The sequence below is a fragment of the Carassius gibelio genome, chromosome A4 (assembly GCF_023724105.1).
Source record: "Carassius gibelio isolate Cgi1373 ecotype wild population from Czech Republic chromosome A4, carGib1.2-hapl.c, whole genome shotgun sequence".
NCBI classification, from domain to species: Eukaryota; Metazoa; Chordata; class Actinopteri; order Cypriniformes; family Cyprinidae; genus Carassius; species Carassius gibelio.
Window position 1 is genome coordinate 30,834,395 of NC_068374.1, and position 15,042 is coordinate 30,849,436.

General features: G+C 35.1%; 3 protein-coding genes across 7 annotated transcripts; 2 read left to right on the forward strand and 1 right to left on the reverse strand.

Annotated features, from left to right (window-relative positions):
* Nucleotides 1-966: 966 nt before the first annotated feature.
* On the forward strand, nucleotides 967-8,862 carry LOC127977007 (thymidine phosphorylase). 4 transcript variants are annotated; one of them, XR_008158071.1, is made up of 10 exons: nucleotides 967-1,098; nucleotides 2,270-2,438; nucleotides 2,519-2,715; nucleotides 2,869-2,967; nucleotides 4,027-4,156; nucleotides 4,235-4,353; nucleotides 4,907-5,069; nucleotides 5,196-5,410; nucleotides 5,616-5,756; nucleotides 7,319-8,340. XR_008158071.1 is itself a non-coding variant. In XM_052581633.1 (10 exons), the coding sequence occupies exons 2-10, from the start codon at nucleotides 2,303-2,305 to the stop codon at nucleotides 8,504-8,506; spliced, it is 1,368 nt and encodes a 455-aa protein (XP_052437593.1). In that variant the 5' UTR covers nucleotides 968-1,098; nucleotides 2,270-2,302; the 3' UTR covers nucleotides 8,507-8,862. The 4 variants fall into 4 exon arrangements, 2 of the variants coding, with proteins under 2 accessions (XP_052437593.1, XP_052437603.1); XR_008158070.1 differs by lacking the exon at nucleotides 7,319-8,340 and adding an exon at nucleotides 8,352-8,502 and having other exon boundaries at nucleotides 968-1,098; XM_052581633.1 differs by lacking the exon at nucleotides 7,319-8,340 and adding an exon at nucleotides 8,352-8,862 and having other exon boundaries at nucleotides 968-1,098; nucleotides 5,196-5,423.
* A 762-nt stretch (nucleotides 8,863-9,624) lies between these two features.
* Nucleotides 9,625-10,839, reverse strand: LOC127977081 (U6 snRNA-associated Sm-like protein LSm8). Its single transcript, XM_052581771.1, has 4 exons — nucleotides 10,691-10,839; nucleotides 10,211-10,251; nucleotides 9,996-10,123; nucleotides 9,625-9,896 (listed from the first exon to the last, which is right to left on the reverse strand). The coding sequence occupies exons 1-4, from the start codon at nucleotides 10,719-10,721 to the stop codon at nucleotides 9,806-9,808; spliced, it is 291 nt and encodes a 96-aa protein (XP_052437731.1). The 5' UTR covers nucleotides 10,722-10,839; the 3' UTR covers nucleotides 9,625-9,805.
* Nucleotides 10,840-10,899: 60 nt separating this feature from the next.
* On the forward strand, nucleotides 10,900-14,993 carry LOC127977043 (tetraspanin-19-like). 2 transcript variants are annotated; one of them, XM_052581710.1, is made up of 9 exons: nucleotides 10,900-11,674; nucleotides 11,772-11,884; nucleotides 12,142-12,220; nucleotides 12,437-12,552; nucleotides 12,657-12,731; nucleotides 12,866-12,967; nucleotides 13,086-13,250; nucleotides 13,343-13,426; nucleotides 14,093-14,993. In XM_052581710.1, exons 2-9 carry the CDS (start codon nucleotides 11,819-11,821, stop codon nucleotides 14,339-14,341), a joined length of 936 nt encoding a protein of 311 aa, XP_052437670.1. In that variant the 5' UTR covers nucleotides 10,900-11,674; nucleotides 11,772-11,818; the 3' UTR covers nucleotides 14,342-14,993. The 2 variants fall into 2 exon arrangements, with proteins under 2 accessions (XP_052437670.1, XP_052437680.1); XM_052581720.1 differs by having other exon boundaries at nucleotides 11,782-11,884.
* Nucleotides 14,994-15,042: the final 49 nt, after the last annotated feature.

The window sequence follows — 15,042 nt, forward strand, 5'->3', positions numbered from 1 at the left end:
CATGATTATTTATAGCTACAGAGATTATCTGTTATAATCTACTTAAAACATAAGTGCTTTCCAATTATGCCCATTATTGGAGAACGAAAACTTAAAAAGAAAACTTTTATAGTTCAGTTTGGTTCAGCTGACCCTTCACTGAGTCATGTATAGGCAACATCACTATTCTGATGTGTGAAAACTTTTTTTCACAGATCAGTTTTCACAGATTCGAATAGTGATGCTAGACAAGGGAAGGGTCAGTTGAACTAAGCTGAACTATGAAAGTTCTCATAGATCAGAATGATGCAAATGGAATCAGGGAAGGGTTAACTGACCAACACTGGACTGTGATTTTTTTCGATTCAGACTAGAATCAGAATCAGAATATTGAATCCAATAATCAAGGAAAAGTACACCAAACAAAACTTTAAGGTCAATCAAAGTGTACAAGTGTATAGGCTCAAATAGCCTACCTAATGAATTGGAAACGCCTTTCTTTCGCATTCCTTATAGCGGACTGTAACAGGGGGTTTGCTGTATAAAAAAAATTATATTATATATATATAATTATATATATATATATATATATATATATATATATATATACAGTATATCAGATGAAGCTGGTGAAGATGACACCGGTTTATTTCTCTAAGTGCCCGACTTTTGGAGATCTAGGCATTATAAAATTAAGAATCGCTACGATTCTTCATTTTCTTCGGGGATTTTGCCCCGAAGAACAGCGTCATCTGAATTCACAAATCATGGAGAATGATATTCCGTATTATTTATTATAGCCAAAAAAAATCTTAATATCAAACTATCTTTACTGCGATATCCCTATGTGTAATAACAAGTATTATTTAGCCAGTGACAGATAGCCTATTTACCTTTTTTAATGCAGGTGTTTATTTTCTTTAATTTTATTCCCTGGCAAGATGCCGCCATGGGTGGTAACCCATGTCTAAATCCGCCAATGACTGTAAGGCAATGGCCGTCTACTGACAGTACATTCACGTTCATGACGCAGGATGCTGCGTAAAATGTGTTACTTTCATTCGCTCTGACAAGAGTCCAGTGATTCGGACGGTCCACCGCGAGGCTATTTACTCTGCAGTAAGTGATTGCTTTGGTACTTTTGTTTACGTTTAACTGCCAAAAGATGCTGGGTTTGAATATAAAGTAGACTTAAGTTAATTTTAGACGAAAAAATTGTATGATCTCTGTGTAAACAGAATTTAAAATAAAATTGTTAATAAAGACAAATTTTACAGGCCAAATGCTGCTATTTAGGCAACAATCTTATGCTTGAGATGTTTGTAGATTATTTATTTATTGCAACTGCAGTAGAAAGTGATTGGGCGAGAAGCCAAGTCTTCTAATCTCACATTTATTTCTATAAAAACAGGTTATAGTATTTCCATTAATATATCTATTGTTTTATCATTTAATGTTTACAGTTCTTTCTTCACAACTTGGTTTGTTAAAATGAAAACTATTAGAAACTGTATAGCTGCAGTCATGTCTGTTGAATACAGCTGACAATTATAGCACCTGAATTATTACATTTATCAAATTATTAACGGTGAAAGGTTTAATGGAAAAAAAATTCAATAAAGGTCTATTTGTTAACATTAACACACTGTAAAAAAATATGATTAAGGATGTTTTGCACGAAAATACTCTTTCAGTCTTCTTACTTAAAAATTGTATATTTTATTTAATGTGTTACTTGCATATTATTTGTGAAATTGAGGTTTTCCTGAGTGATATTTTCCCCCAGTGAACTAATGGTGAAAAACACATGTAAAAAATTAATTATTCTCAATGCTTAAATATTTACTAATATGCTATTAAAATCACAAGTTGTATCTGTTAATATAAATGAACCTGAGCTAACAGTATTATTTTAATTAACTAACATTAATTATACTGTAACAAATGTATTGCTCATTGTTAATTAATGTTTGTTAATACATTACCTGGCTTTAAGTAATGAGACTTTATTGTAAAGTGTTACTTACAGTATTTATATATTTTTTTATAATTACCCAACTATAAAATATAACTGTAACAGGTATAATAACAAATAAATAAATAAAAAATACACTTTAAAATTAAAATTAAGTCTTTTAAAATTCTGTCTTTATACTGTATAAATAGATACCTTCAATAAACAGCAAGATTTCATGAGCTGAACAGATTTTCATCAGTCATCATGAAGTCAACTTCAGGGCAAAATCTAACTCTTGATGTAATATTTCCTCCTGTTTTATGCCTCACACAGTTGACTGGAAACAGCACATAATCTGATGTAAAGATGTCATTTAAAGACAACACAATTAGTTTCCCTGAGCTTATTAAGCTGAAACGAGACGGTGGCCAACTCAACCCAGCAGAGATAGGCACTTTTGTGCATGGAGTCACATCAGGAGACATCCAGGACAGTCAAATAGGTAAGACTGATAGTCACATAAATTCAGTGTTAAAAACACAAGTCAAGAAAACTTTTAGTAAAAAAAACACTGTGTTATAGGTGCTATGCTAATGGCCATATGGCAGAAGGGCATGACCGATGAAGAGACCGTGGCATTGACGAGAGAGATGATGAACTCTGGGGAGATTTTTAAATGGCCGAAGGAATGGCTTGTGATAGACAAACACTCAACCGGTGGGGTTGGAGACAAAGTCAGTCTTCCACTCGCTCCTGCTCTGGCTGCATGTGGTTGTAAGGTATAGAAAATGCCCTGTACTATATTTTAAACTATTAAATTGTGCTTTATTTCTAGGGCACATTTTCAACTCATTTACGTTTTCCACCGCCAACCACTCTAAATTTAAAATGATTGCAGCTGAGGTACTTTACACATGTAGGGGTTTTTCTAGGTGCCCATGATAAGTGGAAGAGGACTGGCACATACAGGCGGCACCCTTGACAAGCTGGAGTCTATCCAAGGGTTTAAAGTTAACCAGTCAGTTGAACAGGTGATGTGGGATTTCTTTATACTTCAGATAATGGTTTGACTAATGATACTCTAACTGGTTTGACTAGTCGTTACTCGTTACAAAAATGAAGCAATTAAAATTGGCCTATTAACTCAGATTGTAGTAAACACATTCCTCAGGTTCTATTATGAAAAATATATAAAAATACTAAAAATGAGTATTAAGTAATACAATAATAAGTTAAATACTAATGCATTTTATATTTGTTTGTGAAGTCACTACAAACTGAAGGACATTTGCAAAAATACTATAGTATACTAATACGTAATTGTAATCCTGTTGCAACTTGCTGAACAGGATCATTTCGTAAAAAGGATATTGTTGTGCATCACTGTATGAGTCAGGTTATTTAGAAATTTACGATGTGAATAAATCAAGGGTTTTTGAAATCTGAATTTGGCAATTTTGTAATTTCTTTTCTTCAGTAACTATAGAAACATTTCAGATTCGACAGCAGACCTTAACAGTATCATCAGTTCAAGAGAACTCATCTAAGCTGGGAACTGACTAATGCTTACTGGCATATTAACATCATAAAATCCTGCTTACCATGTTTTCCATGTTTGTTCTTGTATTTTAATTTTTTTTATGAACGTTGATATTGAATGCATGTCATTAAATACATTTTTAACACTGACTGAAATCCTTATATAATAACATTTATGTAAATGAATGTAGCCCATGCACTGATTCATCACAGCATGCTGTCTTTCCGATAAGCAACGACAATATTTCACAAACACACTTCTTACTGGCCAAAGTTAGATGTCAGAACTCAGTAAATGGTTGCTAGCATTGTACTATTATTACAGTATTTTGGTAGTTTACTATGCAAAATTTGTATATGATAAAATATTGTCATAGTGACAAATAAACCAGATAATAATTTTATTTTTTAAGATTTATGAACAAATTCTTAAACCCAAACGCAGAGTGGCAAATAAGCCAGATATTTAAATTATTAACATTTATGAACAATTTATTAATTATTATTTTAAAAAAGCTAAATATATTGTTTAATTATTTTATATGCTTTAGGTGAAGCAGATCCTAGAGGATGTGGGCTGTTGCATTGTGGGACAGACAAAGAATCTGGTGCCAGCAGATCATGTTCTCTACGCCATCAGAGATGCCACATCGACTGTTGATAGTCATCCTCTTATCATAAGTGAGATTAAGCTGAAAGACTTCTCATTGCAGTGTTAAGCCCACTTCTCATGATTACTGTTGTCCATGTCCTGCACAGGCTCCATCATCTCTAAGAAAGGAGCTGAGGGTCTCAGTGCTCTGGTGTTAGATGTGAAGTTTGGCAGAGCTGCTCTGTATAAAGATGTGGACAGCGCTCGCAGTCTTGCTCAGTCACTGGTAAGAGAGATGCTAGTGTCTGAGGACATGAAGGCACATCATGAAAATAAAATGCGCTGGATATCCATACATTGACATCTTCCACATAGTTGTTTTGGTGTCAAGAAAAGAAAAGATATGACTAAAGAGGAAACAAAACACATTTTGTATCTAATTTCATGGGGAAAACAAGTCATGAGTTAAGCAATGCATTAGACTGATCAAATTTAGACATGTAAATATAGAATTTATTTATATCTACGATAACCATGCAATTTATTTATTTTTTTGAAAGCTGCACGCAAAATTCCCTTGAATTGAAATATAATGCTTATAAGTCCATCAGGGTTGTTCAGAACTCAGAACTGAAGAATTAATGAGAATGAGATTTAACAAGGCTTTGTTAAGCTATTTGCTAAGATATTATATTTCTACTTCCTTAAATTCAATTTCAAATTACAATTCTGCATCCTGTTTGCAACCTCAAATCAAATTCAAACCCAATTCAGGATTTGAACTGGCAAGTCATTCTTAATTCAACTATCATACAATACTGGTATCTATTTGCTGATAGATCACTGTGGGTAACAGACTGGGTGTGAAAACAGGGGCGGTGCTTAGCCGAATGGACACTCCTATTGGCCAGAGTGTAGGAAATGCGCTCGAGGTGTGTGAAGCCCTTGAGTGTCTTAAAGGACGAGGGTCAGATGATCTCAAGGAACTGGTGACATATTTAGGTAAGGAGAAGGACTTAAACGTACTACTGTAAGATCACACAACAGAACTAAATCATGATTTTTTTCAAGACAAACTGGCTATAAATGTCTGCAATAAGCAAGCATAAAAGTGTCCATTGTATTTAGGTGGGCAACTATTGTGGATGTGTGGCCACTCCTGTACTGTAGAGAGTGGGATAAAAGAAATCACTCTGAAACTGGAGAATGGAGAAGCCCTGAAAAAGTTTGAGGCGATGCTGATGGCTCAGGGGGTGTCTGCAGATGTTGCACATTCCCTGTGTTCAGATGAGAACGACTACTTTAGGCACATGAAGCGTGCAGCACATCAGACAGAGCTTGATGTACCAGATAATGGTAATTATGTTCCATGTTCTCATTTGAAAATCAAATGTGTTAATTATTTTGCATAATGCCAACAGCACAGGCATGATTATAAACTGATCGCACAGAGTGCTAATATTCACTGTTATTCATCTATATGCAATCACCACGTCCATTATCTCAGCAGAATTGTGTGTGTGTATGTGTGAACTGTTTGATTGACAGGAGCCGTTTTGGACATCGACGGTTTGGCTCTGGCTGAAGTGCTGCATAAACTAGGGGCGGGCCGTTCTAAATCAGGAGAGGAAATCGATCACAGTGTGGGAGCAGAGATCTTGGTTAAGATAGGACAGCAGATACAGAAAGGTTAGTCTCAGTTATCTCAATACACTATATTTCTGTTTGGACTGAAAGATTTATATAGTTCTTACAAAAAAAGTATTCTGGTTACTAAAAAATATATAGCATGTGACAGTGTTCAATATGCAACAATAAACACTGTGTGACAGCAATCTTATATAAAAGTCACAAGACCACAACAATGCATGTTTACTTCAACAAATGGCTGGCAGTTATCAAAGTATTAAAATAATGCAATTTTTAAACTTAAAAATAACAATATATTTTAAATTTTAACTGTTATCCAATTTCGCATAAAACATTTAGCAGTCCTATCAAATAACGAGTGAAGCCTGATATTAATATTGTTTTTGGTTCATCACATTGGAAATGAGTCAAATTGCATTGTGGGATGTATCAGCCTATAATAGTGTGCTTTTACACAAATGTGAAAATGTGAGCAGTAGGTCATATTTCAAAAATGTGTCGATCTCTCTATCTGCTTACAGTTCAATAAGTACACTGGAAATAGGATTGCATTGAGGGAATTATCTCCCAACATTTGCATCTTTTTTTAAATAATTAAATATGCATATTGTGCACAGAATTCTTACTGCCAAAATGTGTAGTACTGCAGTAGCACACTTTACAGGTGCTGGTCACATAATTAGGGTCCCACTTTATATTAGGTGGCCTTAACTACTATGTACTTACATAAAAAAAATAAGTACAATGTAATTATTGTGTTCATATTGTATTGTAAAACACTTTTGCTGCTATTGAGGTGGGATAGGGGTAAGGTTAGGGAGAGGGTTGGAGGTATGGGTAAGTTTAAGGGTGGGTTAAGGTGTATAGTATGGGTCAACAGTGTAATTATAAATGTAATTACAGAAATTAAATACAGATGTAATTACTTGTAGTTTTTTTTAAATATAAGTACAATGTAAAAACATGTATGTACACAATAAGTACATTGTAATAAATTATTAATTAAAATGTAAGTATATAGTAGTTAAGGCCACTTAATATAAAGTGGGTCCATAATTAGAATATCATCAAAATGTTGATTTCAATATTCCATTCAAAAAGTGAAACTTCTACATTATATTCATTCATTACACTCAGACTGATATTTTTAAAATGTTTATTTCTTTTAATTTTGATGATTATAACTGAGAACTAAGGAAAATCTCAAATTCAGTATCTCAGAAAATTTTAATATAACTTAAGACCGATTCAAAGGATTTTTAGAAATCTTGGCCAATTGAAAAGTATGAAAATGAAAAGTATGAGCATGTACAGCTCTCAATACTTAGTTGGGGCTCCTTTTTCCTGAATTACTGCAGCAATGCGTCATGGAATGGAGTCGATCAGTCTGTGGCTCTGCTCAGGTGTTATGAGAGCCCAGGTTGCTCTGATAGTGACCTTCAGCTCTTCTGCATTGTTGGGTCAGGCATATAGCATCTTCCTCTTCACAATACCCAATAGATTTTCTATGGGGTTAAGGTCAGGTGACTTTTCTGGCCAATTAATAACAGGGATACCATGGGCCTTAAACCAGGTACTGGAATCTTTGGCACTGTGTGCAGGGTCCAAGTCATGTTGGAAAATGAAATCTGCATCTCCATAAAGTTGGTCAGCAGCAGGAAGCATGAAGTGCTCTAAAACTCCCTGGTATATGGCCGTGTTGACCTTGGACTTCAGAAAACACAGTAGACCAACACCAGCAGATGACATGGCACCCCAAACCATCACTGACTGTGGAAACTTTACACTGGACCAACATGGATTGTTTGCCTCTCCTCTTTTCCTCCAGACTCTGGGACCATGATATCCAAAGGAAATGCTAAATTTACTTTCATCAGAGAACTAACTTTGGACCACTCAGCAGCAGTCCAGTCCTTTTTGAAGCGAGATGCTTCTGACGCTGTCTGTTGTTCAACAGTGGCTTGACACAAAGAGTGCGACAGCTGAAACCCATGTCTTGCATACATCTGTGCGTAGTGGTTCTTTAAGCACTGACTCCAGCTGCAGTCCACTCTTTGTTAATCTCCCCCACATTTTTGAATGGGTTTTGTTTCTACCACATCAGTTTTCAGTTTTGTTTTCTACCACATCATTTCCTTCCTTGTGCTTGGACACAGAGCTCTGTGAACAGCCAGCATCTTTTACTATGACCTTTTGTGTCTTGCCCTCCTTGTGCAAGGTGTCAAAAGTGGTCTTTTGGACAACTGTCAAGTCAGAAGTCTTCCCCATGATTGTGTAGCCTACAGAACTAGATTGAGAGACCATTTAAAGGCTTTGCAGGTGTTTTGAGTTAATTAGCTGATGAGAGTGTGGCACCAGGTGTCTTCAATATTGAACCTTTTCACAATATTCTAATTTTCTGAGATACTGAATTTGGGATTTCCTTAGTTGTCAGTTATAAACATAAAAATTAAAAGAAATAAACTGTCTGTCAGTCTGTGTGTAATGAATGAATATAATATACAAGTTTCACTCTTTGAATGGAATTAGTGAAATAAATCAACTTTTTCATGATATTCTAATTATATGACCAGCACCTGTATATCTGTGTATAGCATTACAATGTTATTGATACCCTATTGGTTCAACTGACAGGTGAATCATGGATCAGGATTCATCACAATTCCCCAGATCTGAGTGCACACTATTCTAAACTGCAGAAAGTTTTGGTCATTGGCAGCCGAGACGAATACAAGTCTGCTTCACGTGTGGCAGAATTCATCTACCCAAATAAACCCAACATGTCATAACACAGCTTCATTCAAAACATATTTAAATGTACTGTTACCAAGAAATAGTTTTCTTTATATGAAGCACTAGGGAGTTTTAACAAGAACTACTTGACAAAGACCTACGCTGACCATTGAGCTCTGCATCTGGAAATCTTTTAACATATTGTCTTACCAGTAGATTGAAATAGTACTCTAGCCCAGGGTCTGCTCAATCCAGCTTTGAACAAAACCACATAAACCTGATGATTAAAGCCTTCAGCCTGATTTGGAAATTGCAGCCAGGTGTTTTGGAGCAGGATTGAATACACTAGAACAGTAGATGAAATGCTGCACTGCCACCACTCACTCACAGAGGAATTGCAGAATTACAGATCCTCCAGAAGAGCTCCAGAAACTCAGAAAACAGGGTCAGCTCTAGTCCTTCTTGTAATAAAAAGCATCCATGATGATGCCTTAAGATGTTTATAGATTTGTCAGAAGGTAAAAGGACTCTGATGCTGCAATGTGAATTCCGTTTTGGTTTTTCAGAATGCCTTTAAAGCATAACACTAGTGCATCATTTTTATTTTTCAATGAAGACTTTCTCTGCATATTTAATCAAATCAATAATTCATTGTGATTTTCTTTATCTTTTTTTAAATAAATAGAGATTTGAGTAGAGAATAGGGTGATCTTTGCTGCCACGTAGTGGTACAAATCTTGCCCAACATTAATTTGCCAAATCTTTTCACAATTAATTTCGAGATTGACAGTAATCAGTATTTTAATTAATTAATTTATTTATTAAATGAAAAAATATAAATCTATCTCTGTGTGAATTTCTTGGCTTTATTTTAATTAAATGTTTTGGGGTGAAAATGCTTTGGGGTGAAAATGCTTATCTGTAAAAAAAAAAAAAAGAAGAAGAAGAAGAAAAAAAAAAGGTCATTTTATTAATGCAATAAAAATTTGTATTCCTTTTGACTTTGTTGTGAAATATAACCTGGATATTTATCGGAGAGATTCACCCAATTATATTTTACAGTTTACATTTTAACTAAGAGTTGATCAGAAATCGGTTACTTACATCAGCCTTCATTGCCTTGTTTCTTGCCTTCATCAAAAATACAAATAAATATTTAAATCAAATACTTCCCCACTTTTTTTTTGTATTTATTTCAACACATGTAAAAAAGGATATGCATTCAGTCTATTTTCATCAAGATTAAAAAAAAGATGCCTTTTTGATGCCTTCAGACTTCCGAAGGGTGTGGGTTTTCAAATAGAAACGGGGAATTTTATCGAAACATAGATTTTTCTGTCCTGATTTGAAAGGCATCAGTGAACCACAGAATTGAGCGGTTCTGCTCTTATGTTTCCAAGATCCAGCGCAGAATCGGTTTCATCATCAATTTCACCAATTACAGCCCTGAAACACATAAACATACAAGCCTTTAAAATCCACTAGTCCGCAGTTGTTTTACACAATCTAAAGTAGTACAAATACTAGAACTGGCATGATACATACACATTATCGCCTCTGACAATATACAGCCCCAGAACCACCTGCTCTACTCCCTGGGAAGAGCTGAACACCCGCTCGTGGCTTTCATCCAGGATGAGATTGATCGTCTGATCGAAGCCCTTAAGCGTCCCCTAAGGACAAAACAATAAAAGTCATAAGCAGACTCCTTCATTAATGCATACAAACAATGTTTACTTAAGGAAATGAGAAACACTCACCACAATCATTCTCCCATCTGAAGTGACGATGGCAACCGTCCCTTGATTGATGCTGGTCAGGGAAATATCAGGCTCATGCAGACTTACATACACAATTATATTCAATTAAATGATCAATGCATCGATTTCAGTACACTAACATATGCAATTAAATATATTAAGCATGCATAATAGCATAATTCTAAGAAATAGATATAATTAGACAAGTTACATGCATGTATCTAATATACGTAGTACATACTATAGCTTACACACAATTAAGCATGCATATCCACTGTATATGTAGTATATATAAAATCTGATGCATTTATTCATACATGCTTGCATGCATACTAAAACGCGAAAATTACTTTATCATGCTCATCTTATAACACACCTAAACACTTACTCGCGCGCCCATTGAAACACTATCATGAATACAACACAACGCACCAGCTATTGATCTACAACATCACCATCATCAAGTGCATCAAAGGATACGGTTAATGTAACTCTCAAGAGCGGTAGACATCTCTGCTGAAGCGTGTTTAAATCATATACAGTAAAAGAAAGAGATTTAAGGTTTAAATCCACCGGTTCTTGATCACAACTACAACGAAACACATTCGTTCTGCTGAGACCTGAGCCGGAAATGAGGACGGAGAGAGACTCGAGTAGTCGAGGACCTATCGCGGCCAGCCGACAGTACTAATCGAGTAGGAGCAATAGAACCTGTATTAATGTATTTGACCAGAAGATGGCGCACTATATAGGTTTCTAACAGTCTATGGATTCAAACGAGGAACATTTGAGATTAGAATCAGTTTTTGGTGAAAAGGCAAATTATTTCAAGGTCGCAGTGGGGGCTGATGGAAAGACAGATTGTGAACTTACACAAAAGTATTGTGGTGCAATGATACCGTGATGATTCTTTGATTTTTAGAATATCATATTGATGGTTTTTACATGCTATTCCAAAGTACTGTAGGCTATTTTAAATATCACTCTAGCATGATATCATTATAAATGTCCAAATTATGGTATTGCCATTGTATATTTCCCAAAACTGACATGGTATGACCATGCGTTCTGCAAACGATGGCACTCCTTGGTAACGTTACCTTCATGAAGCTGGAGAAACTATAATTATCTAAACAATCCATTGCACAATCATAGTGAAAGGAAATGAGCACGATGATCATTTTTCACATTCTGAACTCTGTCCAAACCCATCATTAACACACAAAACACCAAGCACAACACAAGTGATTGTTAAAGTTAATCATTTATGTTGTTATGAGGAAGTGAACGGCAGCCTGAGATGCTTTAGAAGGATCTCCAGGAAACCATTATGCTATATGAAACACACATACTTCAACCAGGGAAGAAAAAAGGGATGTATAAAATAAAATCCTTCTGACAGTTAAGACTTTTATCATCCTTAATTTGGAAAAAATAACAAGGGAAAACGATTAAGCAAAACAGGTACGGATAATTGTTTCATTTTTAATAGATTTTTGAAAGCTGTTCAAGTAATATGATCTTCTTGTAACATATATTTGTGTTGTCTGTTTCCACTCAGCATCTTTTAGAGTTCATGTGGAGCTGTAACAGTTTGTTAAAGGCAACATGAAAGCAGACGACAAGCTTCAGATCTTGAAATTCTTTCTAATGCTGGTCAATTCCTTCTTTGTGGTAAGATGAAACAACAATAGGTTTGCTTGTTATTGGTAAGGATTTTAGAGACATTTCTTGTTTATTACTTACAAAGACCTCCTGGACTGCGGTCAGATATATTAATCATACGGTGGACATTGACACATCTTATAATATGATTAAGCATGTGCCTGATTTCTGCCATAAGCATAGACTTCTGCACTCGTCAAATAAACCAACGTAATTCATGCATGGCTTCGTGTACAAACAAGTAACAATTTACATGATCTTGTCAGATTCTTGGCATCAGCGTTTTTGCGTGTTCTGCTTGGATTTTATTTGATAAGGACAGCTTTGTTAGCGTTCTCAGCTCTGGTAAGTTTTTTTCTCTTTGTCATAGTCTATCATTATTCAAATTAGAAGTTACATCCTATGCATGTTATTGCAATTTGCCTTGTATTACTTATAATGTTTTAGGACACCATGTTTTCTCTAGTAAAAAGTATAGTATTTTGCCGCAGCCAATTTTTAGTGAATGTTTGTCCTATCTGACTTCGGTGTGTTAATGAGGGAAAATGTGTGGTCTCTCAGGACAGGAAGTGAAGGAGGTGGCTGGGGGGCTCTTTTTCATCGGCCTTGTTGTGGTTATTGTGTCCTTGCTGGGTTATGCTGCTGCCTATTTTGAGAGCAGATGTTTCATCATATTTGTAAGTATGATTTATGCACAGTGCATGTAGACAGTGATCATTTTTACCCTGCTTTCTGAGTTGCAATGAAAGCACGCTTTTAACATTTCTCTATTTGTTTTTAGTATATGTGCTTCTTAATAGTCATCATTCTGGGTCAGCTTTTCACCACCGTTGTGCTGTTAATACGAAGAGAGAAGGCAAGTCTTTACCTTATTTATTTATACTGTAAGGAAAACACAGCTGACTTCAACTTCATACACGAGATTCCACATTCAACCGGTTGATAAAATGATTAAACAAATTGTCTAATGCACATTTTGAATGTCACCAGATTGAGCAGTTTTTGAAGGATAATGTGGATGAGATCATTAGGCAGTACGGAGGAAATGAAACCCAAACATCTTGGAAACTTCTAGACAGTGTGCAGACTTCTGTACGTGCCTGATTTACACTTGAATGCAAGATGACAGTATGATTATAATTCTTTTTTATCTGACAATCTGCTATAGGAATGTAGGTTTTGATGTAAGTGCATTATCATCTTGCTGTAGGCACAATGCTGTGGTAGGCTGAACTCAAATGAATGGAGGAATAACACAGTTATTGAGTCGCTGGGGGGGTCTGACATCTACCCTTGCTCCTGTTTTAACGGTACCTGCCCTGTAATTCTGGCTGGAACACACAGCTTTGGAAACGGATCAGACATTTATAAAACGGTAACATATGTTGCCTTTTTTCCATCATTACAACCTTTTTTACTTATCCTCCCTGTTTTAATTTGCACACTAAAGCAGTTTTTTGGTGATAGGTCTGTGAGAAGGTTTTAATGGACTGGCTGGAGATGAATATAATCGTAATATTTGGAATGGATGTTGGGCTTCTTTTGATTCAGGTAAGGAGAGACCAAAAAATTTAATTATTTTTCACACAATATGTAACCAATTTAAAATATATTCTGGGTTAAATAAAAGTTAAGCATCTTGGACTTGGCTAAAAATAAATGAATTCATTAATATAAGAGAAATAACAAAATAAAATAATTGTACATTTCTCTCTTGGAAATGCATGTATAATACAAGCTAAGCATCTTTGACCTTACAGCAAAAATAAAAATAAAAAAATAAAATAAAGTAATTGTTGTATATCACCTTGTAAGTGTATAGTGCAACTCATTTTAGTGACAGAGCTGGTATTTAACCTGAAATAAATATAAAAGTATAAATATAAATATTAATTGTTGTACATTCTCCCTTGGGAGCTCATAATGCAATTCAAGTTAAGCAGCTGTTACAGCAAAAAATAAAAATAATTGTTGTGTATTTTTCTCTTGCAAGTGTACAATACAATTCATTTTAGAGACTGAGTGCAACTTGTATTTAACCTGAAATAATACTATATAAAATACATATTTTTCAAATAATACAAATGGAATGCATTTTAGTGACTGAAGCTTAATTTGTATTTAACCGGTCCTGGAATATTTTTTAAACTGAGCGAGCATTTTAACATTAAAATAAAATCTAAATGATTTTGGATTGTTTTGTCTCGTAATGCTCAGATTCTGCAGTTTATCTTTGGCATCCAAACCTTCATATGCATCGGCCGCAAGACGAGGGAACTGCATCCCAATAATCTCCTGAACGACATCGAGGAGAACCCAGCAGCACAGCGTGAACACCAGCAGTACAGTATGCAAAATCATCAGTCTGATAGTCAAACCTGTGACCTTCAAATAGACATTGGCTACTATCATCACAGTGAATATGTTGACGGGAATTATGACGACCCTGAATTTATAACAGGATAACAGTCAAATGTAAAATAGCCAGCATAATTTGCATTACCAACATGGCTACAATGGCAGTTATGATCGGGGATATATGCAATAATTAAACTACCATAAGAGCTACAATCCTCATGATTACTGAAGCCACATTTCTTCTCTCATGTAACGTGATCAGATTGGGATGGGCTAATTTGCTGTGGTCTGTGCCTGACCAAAGACATCTAAAACCTTCTCGTGAGACCATTGTTTTGTTTCACTAAGTTCAGGTTCGTGCTTGTTCCCAGGAGTGCCATCTGTCATCTTAAAGACAACCAGCATCTTTTCCTCAAACAATTCATTCCAGACCTCTAAAGTCAAAGGCTTTTTAAGACAAAATATTTCCACAGAAGTCACAGTTCAGGGTGTGATGACAGACAATTAATCTCTTTTTTTCTTTGGAAGATTTGATACGTTTCCATTTTATTTTAATGCCCCATGACATGTATTGTATTCACAGGTAGTGTATAACTGTAGTAGTGTAATTATATAAAAAATGACTGACCTTTGAAATTATAACCAATATAATATGAGACAATCACACACAATAACTATCCGCAATAAGAATAATATTAAAACACTGTTATATGGCAAAAAAAAATATATATATATAGTATTCAAAACACTTTAAATAAAGTTTTCTACTCAAACCATACAATTGAAAACAAACATGTTTTATATACAAA